Source organism: Dryobates pubescens, chromosome 2, assembly GCF_014839835.1.
Source record: "Dryobates pubescens isolate bDryPub1 chromosome 2, bDryPub1.pri, whole genome shotgun sequence".
In the NCBI taxonomy this organism is placed as follows: domain Eukaryota; kingdom Metazoa; phylum Chordata; class Aves; order Piciformes; family Picidae; genus Dryobates; species Dryobates pubescens.
In genome coordinates this window covers 50,329,247-50,348,281 of record NC_071613.1, presented here as the reverse complement: position 1 = coordinate 50,348,281, position 19,035 = coordinate 50,329,247, and the positions used below count along the sequence as shown (strand labels likewise).

Below are 19,035 nucleotides of genomic sequence, written 5' to 3'. Positions count from 1 at the left end.
AAAAAACAAGAGCCTTTTAAATCTGTAGGGCAAAGAGGCTGAAACAGACAGGTGCTGGTGTTCCCCATTTTCTAGGTGTGCAGGCTTGGAGGCATCAAGCACCTGGTTGACCTCTTGGATCACCGAGTCCTGGAAGTTCAGAAGAACGCTTGTGGTGCGCTGAGGAACCTTGTTTATGGGAAGTCCACCGATGAGAACAAGATAGCAATGAAGAACGTTGGGGGGATCCCCGCCCTCCTGCGGTTGCTGAGGAAATCTGTGGATGCTGAAGTGAAAGAGCTTGTCACAGGTGAGTTTTGGATGGAAACAGGCAGGTGACTGTCACACAGGTGGCTTTGCTGAAGGGGACTAGCCTGGAGCAACTGGCAAGTGCCTGGGAGTGGCTGTATCCACTGGGGTTCTACTTGTGCGCTGGGGTTCTCTGTGGCTGCAAAATCACTCCTTTCACTGACAGGGTGAGCACAGGAGTGTAGATCCACTGGGAGGAGGGAATTGAGGAGGCTGCATCAAAGCTCCATTTAGGGTAAATGTTCCCCCAGGATGATTCTCCTAGCTGCACAGCTAGGCCTTGGACAGGGATTTCTTTCCTGATTCTTGATGTTGGTTTGGGTACAGGCTGTTGTTTTTATCGTCTGCTGACAACAGCTGAAATAAGATCTTGCAGAATTCATAAGGTGGACCCAAACTATGTAAATGTGTTCAAGCACAGACAGAAAATTCCAAGTATGCCAATTACAGGAGCAGCTCCTGCCCAGCCTGTGGTAAAGCCGTGGCCTGTGGCTGTGTATCATACCATTGGTCTCACAAGGATGAGACAGCAGGTGCAGCTCAGAAGTCATCAGCCTGCTTGGCGCTTGGTGAAGACAGAAAAGAGCAGAACTGATGATTTGCAGCTCTGCCATGTGAAGGAGCTTCATTTCCATCCAAACAAGGTGGATTTGTTGGGCACTGCACACAAAGACACACTGCACAAGAAGGACATTGAGACACTGGAATGTGTCCAGAGAAGGGCAACAAGGCTGGGGAGAGGCCTTGAGCACAAGCCCTACGAGGAGAGGCTGAGGGAGCTGGGATTGTTTAGCCTGGAGAGACCTTATTGCTGTCTACAACTACCTGAAGGGTGGTTGTAGCCAGGAGGGATTTGGTCTCTTCTCTCAAGCAACCAGCACCAGAACAAGAGGACACAGTCTCAAGCAATGCCAGGGGAAGTTTAGGCTCAAGGTGAGAAGAAAGTCTTCACTGAGTCATTGGTCATTGGAATGTGCTGCCCAGGGAGGTGGTGGAGTCACCATCCCTGGAGGTGTTCAAGAGGGGATTGGACATGGCACTTGATACCATGGTTTAGTCACGGGGTCTGTGGTGACAAGTTGGACTTGATGATCTTTGAGGTCTCTTCCCACCTTGGTGATTCTGTGATCTGCTGTCTCTTTTTCTCAGTCCAGGAGTGATTTGTCTGTGAAGGTTTTAGGGCACTGAAAAATACGAGAGGATATCAAAAAGCAGACTTTGGCCTCCCTTTAAACACTTGCTCTTTCAGGTTTTAGTAGCTCCCTCATTGACTTCATTAAACTGTGAAGCTGAACTACTTCCCTGCTAAGCAAAGCGGCGCAGCAGTGCTCAAGTTAGATGTGGCAGAGGTGTCACACTGGGAGCCCTTCCAAGTGATTCCTTGTTTAGAAAACTATTAAGTAGAAGAAGGGCTCTGTATGGAAGGTATCCAAAGTTCAATGCAGGCTGTTTTCCTGAGGTGTTTTCCACACAAGCATTAAGATAACCTGCAGCTTTCATATCCTCCTCTCTAGGAGGATACATTTTTTTTTCCCCTTAAGAACTTAGGGAAATGGAACACTCCAAGCTGCTTCACAAAATTGATGTTTTGTGCCTCTAAACCACTTTTAAGTGCTTTTAAGATGTTAGGGATGGTTCCAGAGACAAAGTCAGATTCTTAATAATAGAAAGTATTTAGTCACTATTAAACTCCCCCCAAACTACACTGTTATCTTTCAGCATATCACCTGTGAGTACAAAGATCCTTCTTGAAGGTGTGCTGGAACACTTTGGCCATCACCTTGGAGCCAGAAACCAAGGACCTTCAGAATGGTGACTCAGCATTTCAGGAGAGAGAGCTGTTAAACCAAACTCTGCTGCACTGCTCTGTGTGTGTTTCTTCAGTGTGGTTCATCTCTGCTCCTTTTCAGCACTCACTTCTACAGCCAGTTCCCCAGGGAAGTCTTCCAGTTAATCCTGTTTTCTCTTAGATAGTCAAGGTCATTCAGCTCCTCAGATTCAAGGGTTTAAAATATCTTCTTTTTTTCCCCCTTCATTTTCTAAGCATTAGAGGTTTCAGTCTATGAATCCAGAAGTCTATTGGCAAGGCTTTTTTCCTTCCTTCCTTCCTGCCTTCCTTCCTGCCTTCCTTCCTGCCTTCCTGCCTGCCTGCCTGCCTGCCTTCCTTCCTTCCTACCTGCCTGCCTGCCTGCCTGCCTTCCTTCCTGCCTTCCTTGTGTCATTAGCAAGTGCTGATGTGTGTCCCACATCTGTGGAAGATGCCCTCCCAACACCCAGCAGGGCTATTCTAAGTTGCCATCACTTCTGAAGAGCAGAGTAGCTTCTTTGCACCCATTGACTCCAAACCTCAGATGATTGTGAAGAAGTTGATGGCATTGAAACAGAATTCTGTTCTGTGTCGGTAAGGCAAACCTCAGGTTCCTCACCCTTGTCTCAACAGCCCTCAACCTCATTCATGCTGTGGTGTTTGAAGGGTTAGGTTTTGTTGTTGCTTCCCATTGACAAGGTTATCAATGCTTCCAAACACCTTATCAGCTATGCTAGCTGGTCCTGTCCCTTGTTGCATCTGCTATGTACTTAGCTGAGGTCCAGAACAGCTTCAAAGCTGTAAAGGCCAATCTCTAGCTCTGCTGTCAGCAAGTACTGCTCTGCCAGGGGAGGTGGGGGTCAAAGAAAATCCCTTCACAAGGCTCTATAATTCAATATTTTTCACTGGTTTAAGTGTTTGTTCTTTGAGAGTCCTCTTATGCAGGACTTCAGGTCTCTGTAACCACAGAATCACAGCATGACTGAGGTTGGAAGGGACCTGTGGAGGCCACTTTGTCCTCCCCCTGCTCGAGCAGGGGCACACAGAGCAGTGTGGTTAGTGATTTTTCTGCTGCATTTTGGGAATTCATCCCCTACCTAAGCTTTCAAACTGTCTCTTCGGACTCTGGCAGATGATTCTGTAACAGCCAGATACTTGCTTTTAAGGGCACCCCCAAAGCAAGGAGGAATAAAAAGGAAGTGAAATGACTTCCAGAATTACACTGCAACCCCAGAAGTTTCTCAGGCCTTACCTTACCTCAGTGTAGTACCAGCTGCTAACCCCCATTTCCCTTCTCTTTGAATGGAAACTTCCCCTTTGCTTTCAGGATTTATTTCTTATAAGCACTAATTTTGGTCCCAGTTACCTTACAAGAAGGGCTCCACAAATCCTCAGTTTGTAACTCTCATCCCTAATGTGGAGACTAAAGGGCAGTGTAATGCACAGTGCTGCTTTGTAAAATTAATAGCTGAGAACTTCTCCCAGATTAAAAAATGGAGTGGCCTGGTGAGAGCTTTAATGAACCCAGGGATAATAAATCATTCCTTATTTAAGCAAAGCTGCCTCCTTGACAGTCCAGCTTCTGGCCAGGTTTTGATGTAGTTACTCAGTGGAACTCCAGTGCTTTGCTCTTCAAATGCTCCCAGGCTGGTCCTTGGGGACAAGGTGATGTTTGTGAAAGTTTAATGGGCTTCCTGGAGGGATGGAGTTGGAGGTTCCCCAGCTGGTCTTTCCAGTCTGGGCCACTGTGCCCACCTATGGCAAAGAGATGCTGCTGGCTGTTCTCTTTCCATTTCTTCACAAGTTTTGGGGTTACCATGGTCCTCCAAAGGCAGAGTGGGATGTGCCATGTGCCCCTTACAGGTCTGGTCAGTGCTCCTCTGGCTGCAGGCAGTGCTCAGGTGTGGAGCAGATCTCCTGCTGTTCCTTGTTGTTTCAGACAGCACCAGCTGCTCCAGCTGTCTCACAGGCTGTAGGTGAGCAGTAAACACCTCGAGGCAGTCACACATGGTGAGGCTGAGCAGTGTGAGTAACTCTGTGAGTAACCACACAGTGATGTTTTCAAAGCTAGATCACACAGAATAGAGCTCCTGTTTCCCTCCATTTGCTGGGTCACAGAGAGTAGTCTGAGACTCAGAGTTTCTCTTGATAATTTGCTTTACCCACAAATATTTGGGGTGCAGGGAGGAGGTTTAGGTGAGATCTAACTTCCAGCTTGCATCACAAATTGCATGGCAAAAAGTTTCAGCATTCTTGAAGCTAGAGGCCAGTGCAGCACTTCCATTTCTTGCTGTTACTTACTCATGAAGTATTTTCTTTAGCCAGGGCAAAGTCACAGAAGAGATTTACAGCATCAGCTTGGAGATGGATTTGAAATAGTTTGCCTTGTGTGATCAAACTCTTAAACCTGGAGAACAAATAAACTTCAGCTGATTCTGAGTGTGCAAATGGAATGCCATGCAAAGCCTGGTGAAGCCATGAACAACTCTTGAGAATCACTCAAAAGCTCTTATGGCAAAGCCCTTCACAGGAACTGTAAAGAGTACTTGGTTTAAAACTGGTTTCTTTCCCCTGTTTGTAACCCTTCTCTTTAGTTACTGGAAGTCTCTCTGCACAGGAGCTGGAGTTAAAAGTCACAGATAATACTTCCAGCATGGCTCTGAAGTGGGCCTGTCACGGTAGAAGCAGCATGCAGAGTCTCTGAACACTTCAAGATGTGGACTATGCATTGTGTAGAGTTTCCCTCTTCAGCTCCTCAGGACTGTCAGGCTGTGAATGAGATGCTCTGCTTTTGCTGTTTACAAAGGTTTGGGTTTGCTTTGCTCTGTGTCCAGCTGCTGGGCAGAAATGTGTCGTTTTCACAGGAGCCTTATGTTACAGAATCACAGAATTGTCTGGAAGGGACCTGAAGGATCATCTATTTTCAACCCCCCTGCCATGGGCAGGGACACTTTCCACTAGATCAGGTTGTCTGGGCTACAGCAGGGGATTTTCAGGTAACCAGAGGTGGGTGCCAGTGACAAGACCAGTTGTGCACAAAAATATCAGCCAGGTGTTGTGCCACATTGGGACTGTGAAAATGCCTGGGATGTGGAGTGGGTGAGGTGAAGTTCCAGGAGTTGAAGGCTGTGTGCTCAAAGGGTCTGAGAGCAGCTGCAGCAGAGCTCTGAATGTTCCTGTTCCAGCACCCTCCAGACTGCTGAGGGGAAGCTCTTAGCAGCATGTCCTCAGAGAGGACGGAAACCAAGGGGTTTCTATGGCCCAGTCACAGTTTGCTATTTACCCAGCTCTGGGACAGGACAGGTGCAGGGCTCTGGACTTCTTGTTTGTGTGTGGCTCTATTAGAAACTTCTGCTGTGGTTTGTTCACTCCTGCACCATGTCCTCTCTCGTCCCCTGGGATGTATTTCTGAGGAAGCTAGGCGTTCAAGATCCAGTCCCAAGTGAAAGCCATGTGGGTAATGGGAGCAATCCAATGGGGCTGTCGTGGAAATGCAATTTCCTGTGGCTAGCAGGTGAATGCAAAATACTCCAGACTGCAGGCTTCTTGCTGCAGTCTCCAGGAAGAAGGTTTCAGCAGGATTTTTACATCAGCTCTGTATGCTCAGCCCTTCAGTGCCCAGTCCCTCAGGCATGCAATGTCAGAAAGTGGCAGGATCAGTGCAGCCTGTTCATCCCACATTTATCCTTGGGAAAAACCCAAACCATATCCCCCCCCTCCAGTTCTCTTCTCCCGCTCCTCCTTTTCAGATTCTGCCTTTCCAGGTTCCGCCTGGTGTGGGACCTGTGTCATGTCACACACTTGGGGCCTTCACTGAGCACTCTCCCACCCAGCTGCCAGTCAATGAATCTTTGCCATACTTTCAGGAGTCTGTCACAAGCCCTCATGTTTGCCAAACACTGATTATCTTCCAGCCATGACATCCAGAGATTTGGGCTCTTCTCGCTTCATTCTTGCTCTCATGTTCTCATGACCTTTTTCAGCTGCTAGCTGTTAGCTGTCCTGCCTGCAGGGTGTTGGAGATTTCCAGTGTAAACACTCTCTTAATATTGCCTAATCTCTTCCACGATCCTTTTTAAGACCTAGTTTATAATTTTAATCTCCAAGTTTCCAATCAATCAGGATAATGATCTGTTTCTTCCCTCTCCTAAGCCTCTTTCTTACAGGGCTGTTGAGGATCCACCCTGTTTATGCCTTTTTTTGAGCAGGATGAGGAGTTCAGGTCACAGGATGTAAGGGGTTGGAAGGGACCTCCGGAGATCCTTGAGTCCAACCTCCCCCCTGCCAGAGCAGGACCATAGAATCCAGCACAGGTCACACAGGAACACATCCAGATGGGTTTTGAAGGTCTCCAGAGAAAGAGACTCCACAACCTCTCTGGGAAACCTGTTCCAGTGTTCTGTGACCCTCACATGAAGAAGTTCCTCCTCATGTTGAGGTGGAACCTCCTGTACTGGAGTTACATCCATTGCTCCTTGTCCTGTCACAAGGTGCAACTGATCAGAGCCTGTCCCCTCTCTCTTGACACTCAGCCCTCAGATATTTATAAACATTGATTAAATCCCCTCTCAGTCTTCTCTTCTCCAGACTGAAGAGCCCCAGGTCTTTCAGCCTCTCCTCACAGGGCAGTGCTCCAGTCCCTTCATCATCCCAGTAGCTCTCCATTGGACCCTCTCCAGCAGATCCCTGTCCCTCTTGAGCTGGGGAGCCCAAATCTGGACACAGTATTCCAGGTGAGGTCTCACCAGGGCAGATTAGAGGGGGAGGAGAACCTCCCTTGATCTTCAGAGCCTTTTCTCTTCTGATGAGTATGCCTTTCACCCCAGACTGCTGGCTGGCTGGAGCTAATGAAGCACCACCTGGAAATGCCACTAGGGAGCAGATCACCCACGCACAGACGGTGTGCACTGCCAGTGGCTGCTCCCTTAGGGACTCTCTGGCTGTCACCTGCTTACACTGCAGGCAGACAGCGAAGGCTGTGGCACACATTCGGCTCTGAAGCTGAGAGAGATTACTGCAGTCTGTAAAGTGAATCCTCTAATGGCAGCCGTTGGAGTAAAATTACAGTGCAGGCTCAGTCTGTTTCCTTTGGTTTTGCATAGGTAAATTGTTCTTCTCCTGTCCAAAGAGAGGCCTTTTTAGCTGTTAGTGCTGCTTGCTGTTTGCCAAGTCTCTCCCGAGTTCACGGGAAGGGAATCTCTTCTGCAGGGGTCCTCTGGAACCTGTCCTCGTGCGACGCGGTGAAGATGACAATCATCAGAGACGCGCTGGCGCCGCTGACGAGCGCGGTGATCGTGCCCCACTCGGGCTGGAACAGCTCTTCCTTCGACGAGGATCACAAAATCAAATTCCAGACTTCCCTGGTGCTGCGCAATACCACAGGCTGCCTCAGGTAACTGCCGCGGGGGGGCAGCGCTGAGGCTCCCGACAGCCCTGCTGCTCTGCAGGTGACACCCCGGCACGGCAATGTGCCCTTGTGGCCAAGAGAGCCGATGGGATCCTGGGGTGCATCAAGAAGAGTGTGTCCAGCAGGTCTGGGGAGGTTCTTCTCCCCCTCTGCTCTGCCCTGGTGGGACCTCACCTGGAATACTGCATCCAGCTTTGGGCTCCCCAGTTCGAGAGAGACAGAGACCTGCTGGAGAGAATCCAACAGGGAGCCACAAGGATGATTAGGGGACCTGAGCATCTCTCCTGTGAAGAGAGACTGAGAGCCCTGGGGCTGTTCAGTCTTGAGAAGACTGAGAGGGGATCTGACCAATGTGTATAAATATCTGAGGGGTGGGTGTCAAGTGGAGGGGGCCAAGCTCTTTTTGTTGGTGCACACTAATAAGACAAGAGGGTTCAAGCTTGAGCACAGAAGGTTTCACCTCAGCATGAGGAGAAACTTCTTTACAGTGAGGGTGATGGAGCACTGGAGCAGGCTGCCCAGAGAGGTTGTGGAGCCTCCTTCTCTGGAGACTTTCAAAACCCACCTGGATGCATTCCTGTGCAGACTACCCTAAGTGATCCTGCTTTGGCAGGGGGGTTGGACTCAATGACCTCTGGAGGTCTCTTCCAACTTTTAATGTACTGTGGTACTGTGACACACCATTCTGGCATGTAGGCAGCTGGGAAGAAGATGGGTGCCTGTCTGTGACCGTGCCCTGTCTGTTTGTCCTGCAGGAACCTGAGCTCGGCAGGAGAGGAGGCCCGGAAGCAGATGAGGTCCTGCGAGGGGCTGGTGGATTCGCTGCTCTATGTGATCCACACGTGTGTGAACACCTCGGATTACGACAGCAAGGTGTGTGCACACTCCATCTGGGTGACTCTGAGTGCCACACCATGTGTGACAGGACCTTCTGGGGTGGCACAAGAATCATTCAGTGCTGCCATACGCACAGTTGGGCTGGGGTCCCTTCCCGCACCGGGTTCCTGATGTGCAGTCCAACTGTGCTGCATGCTGCAGGGTCACTCTCTGTGCTGCTGCTTCTCATCCCTGTTTCCAGTCTTCAACAAAACAAAATCATCACTTGTGTTTTTCATGTTCAGAACAGTAACAAACAGTCTGGAGAAGAGAAGACTGAGAGGAGATTTCATCAATGTTTACCAATATCTGAGGGCTGGGAGTCAAGAGGGAGGGGACAGGCTCTGCTCACTTGCACCCTGGGATAGGACAAGGGGCAATGGTTGTAAACTCCAGCACAGGTGGTTCCACCTCAACATGAGGAGGAGCTTCTTGACTGTGAGAGTCCCAGAGCACTGGAACAGGCTCCCCAGAGGGGTTGTGGAGTCTCCTTCTCCAGACTCATCTGGATGTGTCCCTGTGTGACCTGTGCTAGGTGCTGTGGTCCTGCTCTGGCAGGGGGGTTGGACTGGATGATTTTCAGAAGTCCCTTCCAACCCCTGACATCCTGTGAGCCTGTGATCTGTGAAATAAGGCACTGCAGCAGAGGTTGCTGTTGGACACATGCTTATATTTGAGGGTATCAGGAGAGAGGGTGCAGTTTTCCCAGAGAAACAGACCAATGACCAAGGCCCTGAATTAGAATTCGGCTCTTCTGCTCCAGATGCCTTTTCTCCTTTACTTAGTTTGGCTTATCACTCTGTAAGAGAGCAACTGATGACACAGTATCTTCCTGGTTTGGCTTCAGACAGTGGAAAATTGCGTGTGCACCCTGAGAAACCTTTCTTACCGCTTGGAGCTGGAGGTCCCTCAGGCACGGCTGCTGGGAATCAATGAACTGGATGACTTGTTGGGAAAGGAGTCGCCTAGCAAAGACTCAGAGCCCAGCTGCTGGGGGAAAAAAAAGAAGAAGAAAAAAAAAACTTCCCAGGAGGAGCAGGTTTGCCTCTTTTCTTGTAGTCCAAATGTATGAACAGCAGTGTGGCTAATGGTGGGCAGTGCATTGCTTGAAGGAAAGCAATATCATGAGTGAAAACCAGAGAGGCCTCCCCTAGTTACAGATCTGTGTTCATTTCTCAGTGGGACGGAGTTGGCCCCATCCCAGGATTTTCCAAGTCCCCCAAAGGTGTGGAGATGCTGTGGCACCCATCCGTGGTGAAGCCGTACCTAACGCTGCTGGCGGAGAGCTCCAACCCAGCCACCCTGGAGGGCTCTGCAGGATCTCTCCAGAACCTCTCTGCAGGCAACTGGAAGGTATGGCAAGTCCTGCTCTTCCTCCTGGAGTTGTGTCATAGCTGGTGTCTAGAATGCTGGGCTGTGTCGGGAAGGAACATGAATGGTCCAAGGGTGCACCTGGGCCCTTCTGTCTCAAGAGCATCGCTAGTGCTGGTGCGCGGCAGGAATGGTGCTGCCACAGGCAAGAGTAGTGACAGAGGGCAGCCAGGAGGAGCAGGGTGGAAACTGACCTGGAAACTGGTCCTGATTGTTTCAAATGAACACAGAACAGCAAAAGAAAAAGCTTGCTTTCAGTGCAGAGCAGGTCAAAATGGTCTTCTAGCCATGAGCTGTGGTGGGAAGGTGCTGTCACAGTAGGCCAGCATGAATGAATAGTTTGTGTTTGCCTTATTTGTGTGACTTTTCTATCACCCTCCTTTTCTGCTTGTGGCCCTTACACATGGTATGTTACAGAGCACCACATGAGAACACTGCAGGCATGTTGTGTGTGTCATGGAGAGAGTCAAAAAAACACCTTAGCTGCTTTCTTTGCTTGTGAAAAAACAGCTCAGACCTTTCCAGAATCATTATGGAATTGGTCTCTAACCAAAACAAACAAAAAACAAGGCAAAGAAACTAACAAAACTGTTCCTCTGTAGGTGATTTGTCATTGATTAAGATATTTCATCTCTTAGACCACATTTTTTAAGCGTTGCTTTGTAAGGGGAGGAGCGAAAAGCAAGCCAGAGCCAAGCCTTTGTGGCTGTAGAGCAGGCATTTGAACTGTGCTGCGGGGAAGGTCCTGCAGCGTGCTGGAGAGTCACAGCCCAGCAAGAGCACGTCAGGGGAGCGCTGCGGGTCTGTGGGTGATGACCGAGTGTTGTGCCAGTTCGCAGCGTACATCCGAGCCGCTGTCAGGAAGGAGAAGGGGCTGCCCATCCTGGTGGAGCTGCTGAGGATGGACAACGACAGAGTGGTCTCGTCTGTGGCGACTGCCCTGCGGAACATGGCGCTGGACGTGCGGAACAAGGAGCTCATCGGTGAGCGCGGAGCCGCTGCAGGGAGCGCCGTGGCCGGCAGCAGGCTCGCGCTGAGGTGGTGCCCCTGTGAGATTCTGCCCACGGAGGCAGCACTGCTGGCTGCTGTACAGTGTCCCTGTGCCACAGCAGTGAGCCTGTTTAACACAGCAGTTTCTCAGAGTCACGGTGACATTTCAGTCTGCCTTCAGCCAGCCTGCATGGGGGGCTCTTGGCAGCAGCTGGAAGTCACCTCAGCTAAACTCAGCTGCATGGGAATGTGAGGGAGAACACGACTCCACCTCCTTGGAGCTCATCAGTTACTTAAGAGAGTGCCAAGGTCTCCTACATACTCTAAGAGGCTAGGGCAGCTGTGCTGCCAGTACCTCAGTAAACACTTTATTTGGTAGTGTTGGACAGGGAGAGAGGGGAGAAATCCTCTCCATGAAAGTCTGCATTGAATGAAGTCACCAGCTAGGGTGCTTGCCAGAAAAACTGACAGCTTCCCTTTTGTCATCCTCAATATTTAATACTTCAAGCATTCAGCTGTGCCTTCCTAATCTATCCCTTTAAAAAGCCAAACAACATTTTCCCTGCCTTGATCAGGAATCTCAGTCTATCATGGAAGTGCTGGACATGCCTCACCCTTGGCTTCACACCGCTGTGACTCCAGTGAGCCCTGCCAACACATGTCATCATCTGAAAAATTCCACTTTTGTTCCAGGAGCATTTCCCCTGTTCTAGGCCAGTGGGATAAGTGTAGAGCAGCTATTTATACATGTAAGAGTATCCTGCTTTCCAACAGATAACAGAATTCTCCTCTGTGTTTCCGAAGCCTCTCTAGCCTGGCTGTTCAGAACAGCTGTCTCTGAGTCACTTGTTACATGCACAAGAAATGAATAAAAGAGCCTCTGTTCTGCAGCCTCAGCCATGTGCAGGTCACACTCAGGTGACACTCTCTTGTCAGGATACTTTTCTCCCCTTCCTGGCACAGCTTTTCAGTTCAGGAGCACACCTCCACCTGTTCCCTTGCCCTGCCAGGGCCCTAAGGCTGGATGAGTTATTGGCTTTCCAGAGAGGCTCTCAGCTTTGTGTGACGTGCTGAGGCATGAAGTGAGCCACAGATCACCCCACGCTGGTGGTCTGCTTTATGCAACCTCATTGCCCTTGGTAGGGACAGGAACCACTGTTCCTTACATGGTCTAAATGCTGAAGGAAATGAGAGACTGGGGGCTCCAGCAAACCCCAGGATAAATGAGCAGGTGCCAACAAGTGTGGAGGAGCAGTGACAGGGAATGGCTGGGTACAGCACTAGTGGTGCTGACATCTTTCCAGGCTGTTTGAGAAGTTGTTCCCTTTGTTTGCAGAATTCCTTTTTGGGTGTTTTTTCCCTCAGCACGTTATGCAAATAGCTAGCTAATGGCTTTGTGTAAAGCTTCTTCATTAGTCACTGCTGTGTACAAATAGATGTCTTCAATAAAATCCATTAATCATTCCATTAGCAGCATGGCCTAAAGAGGGGATGTGAGAGCTTTAGTCAATTCCCTTTGCCTGCAGTGCAACTCTTCTGTGCATTGCTCAGGAACTGAAATTCTAAGGGCTGGGCCCTGCTCTCCTGCAAGGCAGCAGGTGATGGGAGCAGTGTCAGGAAGAATCCCAGGCCACTTGCAAGGCTCTCTGTAGCCCTCCCATAAATGTGGGGAGGTGCAGCACTCCTTCAGCCACAACAAACAGCCTGGTGTTTCCTTGAGCAATCCTGCTTTCTCCAAGTGCTCCCTGCTTAGGGATGCTCCTGTTCTAATGCAGAAAGGCAGCTTCTCACGCTCCAAAGGGGGAAAAAAACCAAAATCAAGAATTGGTCTCTGCCTTCTCTTGACCCTGTGAAAATGCAAGTTGGTGGAAGGCTGCCATGCTTTTGTTCCCACGTTGTTGTAGCTTTCTGCTGCAGCTCTGTGATGAGTCATAGAATCACAGAATAGTTAGGGTTGGAGGGGACCTCAAGGATCATCTAGTTCCAACCCCCCCTGCTATGAGCAGGGACACCTCACACTACAGCAGGTTGCTCAGCCACATCCAGCCTGGCCTGAAAAACCTGCAGGGATGAAGCTTCTACCACTTCCCTGTGCAACCTGTGCCAGTGTCTCACCACCCTCATGTGGAACAACTTCTTCCTCACATCTCATCTGAATCTACCCATTTCTAGTTTTGTTCCATTCCCCCCAGTCCTGTCACTCCCTGACACCCTCAAAAGTCCCTCCCCAGCTTTCTTGTAGCCCCCTTCAGATCCTGGAAGGCCACAATTAGGTCTCCTTGGAGCCTTCTCTTCTCCAGACTGAACAGCCCCAGCTCCCTCAGTCTGTCCTTATAGCAGAGGAGCTCCAGCCCTCTGATCATCCTCGTGGCCCTCCTCTGAACATGTTCCAGTACCTCCAGATCCTTCCTGTAATAGAAGCTCCAGAACTGGACACAGTACTCCAGGTGGGGTCTCAGCAGAGCGGAGTAGAGGGGGAGAATCACCTCCCTCAAGCTGCCGGCTGTGCTTCCCTTAGTTGCAGACGTGTGGTACCGAACCGTGCCCTCAGCTGTTTCTCTGGTGGCTGTTGCAGGCAAGTACGCCATGCGGGATCTGGTGAACCGCCTGCCCGGGGGCAACGGCCCCAGCGTGCTGTCGGATGAGACCGTGGCAGCCATCTGCTGCGCCCTGCACGAGGTCACCAGCAAGAACATGGAGAACGCCAAGGCCCTGGCCGACACCGGCGGCATCGAGAAGCTGGTGAACATAACGAAGGGCAGAGGGGACAGGTGAGCAGGCGGCAGAGTCCATCCTGAGCTGTCCCTTCATCCCACTTCCAGTGCTCAACCATGTGTGCAGCCCTTTGAGTCAACAGGACCTGCTCCGGCAGCCCCGGTGGGGGTCTCACAGCTCTCCCACCGTGCCCTCTGCAGGGCTCTGACAGTCACCTGCAGGAGCCACATCGGTGATACGCTCAGTGGTATGAAATAGAATTGTCCTCTCCAGAACACCATCAAGCTCAGCAAAACATTTAGAGCTGCTCAGAGTTATCCCAATACTAATTACATCTGGCCTGGCCACTTGGCCCCCACCAGACAGCTCACCTGGCTGGTGGGATTGTCTCAGGTAGGAAGGAAGGAAGGAAAAGGACCTTTTCCACAGAAAGTGGTCAGTGTGACTTATACAAACCACATTTACACAAAGGCTTTGTCCCAGAAGGGACTGGGCTGTACTCTGAGTATCCACAACTTAACGATACTTTTGATGGTCAAGGGACCCAGACTCAGCTGCAGGAGCAGCTGCTCTGACTTCACTGGTCTGTGGAGACCTCTGCACTTGCATTTGTGAGGCACCAGGGTGTACTAAACCTGTGTGAAACCTGGTGATGGCATTAAAACTGCCTTCTTTATGAAGTTAATTCAAGTTCCTTATCAACTGCAAGTGTTTTCAGTCTTCAAAATCTGTATTTGGAGGAGTCATCCTAGTGGCAGGAAAAGGCACATGTTTAACACAGATGTCACACTGTGACATTTCCTGTCAAACCACTGCTTCTAGCACCACTGCCAGCTCGCCACTTTCTCTCCTTAAAATGTTGGCATGGCTTTAATGACGGCCAGAACCATTTCCCTAGCCTTGCTTTTGAGAGCAGAAAACACCTTTTCCCAAACAGTAGAGGTTTTCAGCTGTGCAGCACAGGACCAAGAACAGTCTGGCTGGAAGTCAGGATGTCCTGGAGTCAGGATGGCTGGAGGCTCCCCATACCAGCTCTTGTTTCACCTTTTCCTACAGCTAGTTTTGTACGTTGATTGAAAGCGTGTCGCCTCTGTATGCAATGCACTAAATAGAACGTATCTTTTCCTGAGCTTTAATTCTTGCAGACAGTGACACACAGAAGCCCTTCTGTTTGCATTCCTCACCTGAGTAACCTGAAGTGAAAGTGTCTGGGCTGGCAAGGGAAGTGACTGCCAGGCTCTGCACCAGCCTTTGATGGGGTGCTGGCACAGCTCTGGGCACACGGTGCCAGTGCAGTCATGCGTTGAGGTGACCTGGCTTGCTTCACAGCACCGAGGTGTAGGTTGTTGTATGCCTCAGGGACACCCTTTCTTTTTATGTGGAATTCAGTGGTTTTCTGGTAATTTAGCATTCTTCACATCCCTAGATCATCGCTGAAGGTTGTGAAGGCAGCTGCTCAGGTGCTGAACACGCTCTGGCAGTACCGGGATCTGCGCAGCATCTATAAAAAGGTAAATGGCAGCATCAGCCTGCAGTGGGAAACAGCTCTGCCAGAGCTCCTCAGTCAGGGAGAAGTCATTTGTTTTGATATTGCTTTCTTCTTGCCACTCCACAGGATGGATGGAATCAAAGTCATTTTATAACACCAGTGTCAACACTAGAGCGAGAGAGATTCAAGTCGCATCCTTCCCTATCAACAACAAATCAACAGATGTCACCCATCATGCAGTCAGGTCAGTCTGGAGGTGTAAAGAGATGTGCTGGAGGTGTACCTGCTATCCCCTGGTTTTGATTCAAAACAGCCTCTTAGTTTGTTGCTCATCCTGTGCAAAACATGGAGCCTGTGCTGTCTCTCTTTGTATTTGAACATAAGTCCTCTGTGCACTGAGTATTACCTCCAGCCACCATTACTGCTGGCTGGCTTCAGGTTCCACAGGATTCCACAGAATGCTCCATGTGAGCATTCTAGTTTGGGTAAAGAGCACCTTACAGCAAATCTTGCCACTTACTCCTTGGTGCAGTCTGAGAATGTGAGTTGTGTTCCTTTTGGATGAAGCACACCAAGTGGTGTGCTGCCAGAGCACTTGTACCTGCCAGCTGCCAGTGGGCAGTCCTTGAGGGCAGATGAGGCTTGGTGCCAGGCTCTCAGAGAACACACCTGGATTTGTAACCAGCTGTTCCCCTCCACAAAGCTGTGGCACCTGGCATTAGGTGTAGCTCCAGAACACATGGATACTTGTAGCACAGAAAGCAACAGGCCTGTTCTTACTCCCACTTATGGAATGTCCCTTTGGATGAGCCAAAGTAATAAAAGAAACCTTAATTCTCTGACTCCTCATATAGTTCTCACCTTTGTTCCTTTAACATCTTCAGTGCCAGGGTGTAGCTCTTAGACTGGACATTAGGAAGAAATTTTCCACAGCAAGAGTGGTCAGGCATGGGAATGTGCTGCCCAAGGAGGTGGTTGAGTCACCAACCCTGGAGGTGTTTAAAGGCGGTTTGGATGTGATGCTTGGGGATATGGTTTAGAGGTGAACCTTGTAGAGTAGGGTTGTCGGTTGGACTTGGTGATCCTGAGGGTCTCTTCCAACCTGAATGTTTCTGTGGCTCTTCATGAGGGGTCTGATACCAAACCTACTGGAAGCTTTGTACAGTGTCTTCACTGGGCATTGTATTCTCTCCAGCTCCCTCTTGTCTGTGACGCAGCAGATCTCTGTTAAGGCCATGGCTCTCACTGAGGTGCTCACCCAGCAGGAACCATGTCCTAGTTCTGTCCCTTACCCACATCTCTCCTTTGTTAATCCCTAAGGATGGAGGGGATGAGGAGGGGGTGCAGAGCAAGCTGGGTGTGGGCAGGGCTGGTGTGGTGCACACTGATGGTGTCTCTGTTGGCGGCAGTTGGCAGCACGTCCTCGTCGCCGGCGCTGCTGGGCATTCGCGAGCCCCGCTCCGAGTACGACCGCACCCAGCCCCCTGTGCAGTACTACAGCAGCCAGGGCGACGGCATCGCACATAAAGACATCTACACTGGTAAGGCAGCTGGGCTGCAGCTGGCTGGCTGACTCTGCATGGCTTCTGACTGCCTCCGCTTGTTTTCCGTGGTCGTTCACTGTACTGAAGTCATCTTTGAAACCTCACACGTGACCCGAGCCAGGGAGGGGCTATTGGTAGGCTGGAAGATGAAAGGGAGTTGGAATCTCTATTTCTGTTTAAAATCCTACCACAGAAGATTGCTCTTCTGGGCAAGATACATTCTGTATCTTGTTATGTTAGAAAACGTGTGGCTGTATGTTGTAATAATAACTGATAACAAACTTCCACGTTTTCCCTGATCTCCCTTTTCCTCCTTTTTGACCCAAGTCACAAAACTTGAGAGGGAAATTCCCAGTGTTATAGGTTATTTATGAGTCTGTAAAACAAGCCCAGCCATGCAGCAAAGGCTCTTGACTTCAGTCTGACTCCTGCTGAGGTTCAGCGTGTGCCTGTATTGTGGTGGTGCATTACTAGCAGGCACTAAAACCTGCAGGGTCAACAGTTTGGGTACTGCAGAATTTCTTTTTAAGTAAAACAGAAGCAAACAGGCTTAGAGGTGCAAGAATGAAGACTGAAGCTTATGCCATAAACTGTTTTCTTACAGGTTCCAGCAAAGCTTCACCAATTTACATCAGTTCCTATTCCTCACCAGCAAGAGAACAAAACAGACGACTACAGGTGACTCCAAGACTTTGTTCTGAACTAGCACTGATGACAGCACACGGTGTCAGTTTCAGGGCACTGTGTGGCAGCTTGAGGGCTCATTCAGAGTGTCTGTGGCACAGTGAATCTGTTACTGGCATCAGTGTACACTGACAGTTGCTTGTCTGTCTCTATCCCCTTTGTGCTTGCTTTTTATAGTCACCTATTTTAGCGTGTTCTTCTTGTGGTGGCATCTGAGGCTGCTTTTCTGACTCGACTGGGGCTTTTTTGGTAGATGTAGACATGTTCTGTACTTTCTGCTCAAGTTCCAAAGTACTGTTCTTGGAGAGGTCCCAGTGAGGAAAATTTTTTTCACTGTGAGGGAACATGCTACCCAGGGGGATTGTGGAGTCTCCCTCTCTGGAGATACTCAAAACCTGCCTGGTTGTGTTCCTGTGTGATCTGGTGTAGGGGAGCTTTAGACTGGTGTTAGGAAGAAATTCTTCATAGAGACAGTGATTGCCCATTGGAATGGGCTGCCCGGGGAGGTGGTGGAGTCGCCATCACTGGAGGTGTTTAGGAGATTTGATGGGGTGCTTGATGCCATGGTTTAGTTGATTAGGTGGTGTTGGGTGATGGGTTGATCCTAAAGGTCTATTCCAACCTGGTTTATTCTCCCCTCCCCTACCCTATCCTATCCTATTCTCTGGCAGTGGAGTTGGCCTTAGATGATCTTTTGAGGTCCCTTCCAACTCTTAACATTCTGTGATCATATGAGTGTAGGAGGAGACCTGCAGGCAGGCTCAGAGGTTTCTCCTCCATTAAGTTTCATTTAAAAAGGAGGTACCTTCCATGGAGGTTTGACTCCTGTGTTAGTTCAATCACTGGTAGAGCCACACTGAACTCTTCTCTATCGGCATACAAGTTTGACAAGCTAATTACAGGTTGAAAGCTTATTGTGCCTCTCATTTTGTCAACAGCATCATCAGTTGTACTACAGCCAAGAAGACACCACCAGAAAGAACTATGACACGTACAGGTTATACTTGCAGTCCCCACACAGCTACGAAGACCCCTATTTTGATGACCGAGTTCACTTCCCTGCCGCGTCCGATTACACAGCACAGTATGGACTGAAATCCACCACAAACTACGTAGACTTTTATTCCACCAGACGCTCCTCTTACAGAGCAGAACAGTACCCAGGTTCACCTGACTCCTGGGTGTAGCATCACAGAGGAAAGAACAGCCGTGCGTTTCTCGCCTTGCTTTGAGAAGAAACGGAATGGGCCACGTTTGTTGTTTGGGTTATGAAATGTGAAAGTGAATCAGAAAAGAAGGAAAAAGGAAGATTTTAGGGTTGGTTTTTTTAAAACTTTTTTTTTTCTTTTGAGTGGAGGAATTGTCAGGAAGGTAAGCTTGGCAGGGGTGGGTTTTGCTCTGTTTAGGTGTTAGGTAGAGTTTACTTGTAGCTCCTGTAGTCTGGTGAGGGTGTGGGCCACGTGATGAAAGGTTTGAGAATTGAGTGAAAATGAATTTGGAAGGTGGGTAGGGTCAGAGCAAATTGCAGCTGATTGATTCTTCTTTTTTTTTTCCCCCCCTTTCCTTTTTTTTTTTTAATGTGAATAAAAGTCTTGTTCTGATAGTTTGTACAGAAACCAAACCAAACAAAACACACAATGGATGCCCTTGTTTTACTGCTATTACTCAGTGTCAAGATTGTATGCTACTGCGTCGTGTAAATTTTCTCTCGTCGGTGTAAATACGGGAATGCCACCTCGGTTTCCAAGTGCCATCCGTTTGTAGCGCCGTGTGTCGTTCAGCAGGGAGCTTGAAACATCATCCTCCACCACCACCCCCTCCAAAAAGAGAAAAAAAAAAAAAGAGAAATAAAATAATCCAAGGA

The 19,035-nt window shown here is 49.5% G+C and overlaps 1 protein-coding gene across 5 annotated transcripts in view; it reads left to right on the top strand.

Annotated features, from left to right (window-relative positions):
* PKP4 (plakophilin 4) overlaps nt 1-18,466 on the top strand; it is a 94,436-nt gene extending 75,970 nt beyond the window's left edge. For all 5 annotated transcript variants that reach the window (XM_054177426.1, XM_054177410.1, XM_054177418.1 and 2 more), the window contains 12 exons: nt 76-289; nt 7,304-7,487; nt 8,258-8,375; nt 9,226-9,417; nt 9,558-9,731; nt 10,582-10,732; nt 13,315-13,510; nt 14,881-14,965; nt 15,070-15,187; nt 16,353-16,484; nt 17,092-17,165; nt 18,110-18,466. In XM_054177426.1, coding sequence (XP_054033401.1) covers nt 76-289; nt 7,304-7,487; nt 8,258-8,375; nt 9,226-9,417; nt 9,558-9,731; nt 10,582-10,732; nt 13,315-13,510; nt 14,881-14,965; nt 15,070-15,187; nt 16,353-16,484; nt 17,092-17,165; nt 18,110-18,358 — 1,887 coding nt within the window. In that variant the 3' untranslated portion in view covers nt 18,359-18,466. The remainder of the gene's footprint in view (nt 1-75; nt 290-7,303; nt 7,488-8,257; nt 8,376-9,225; nt 9,418-9,557; nt 9,732-10,581; nt 10,733-13,314; nt 13,511-14,880; nt 14,966-15,069; nt 15,188-16,352; nt 16,485-17,091; nt 17,166-18,109) is intronic.
* Nucleotides 18,467-19,035: the final 569 nt, after the last annotated feature.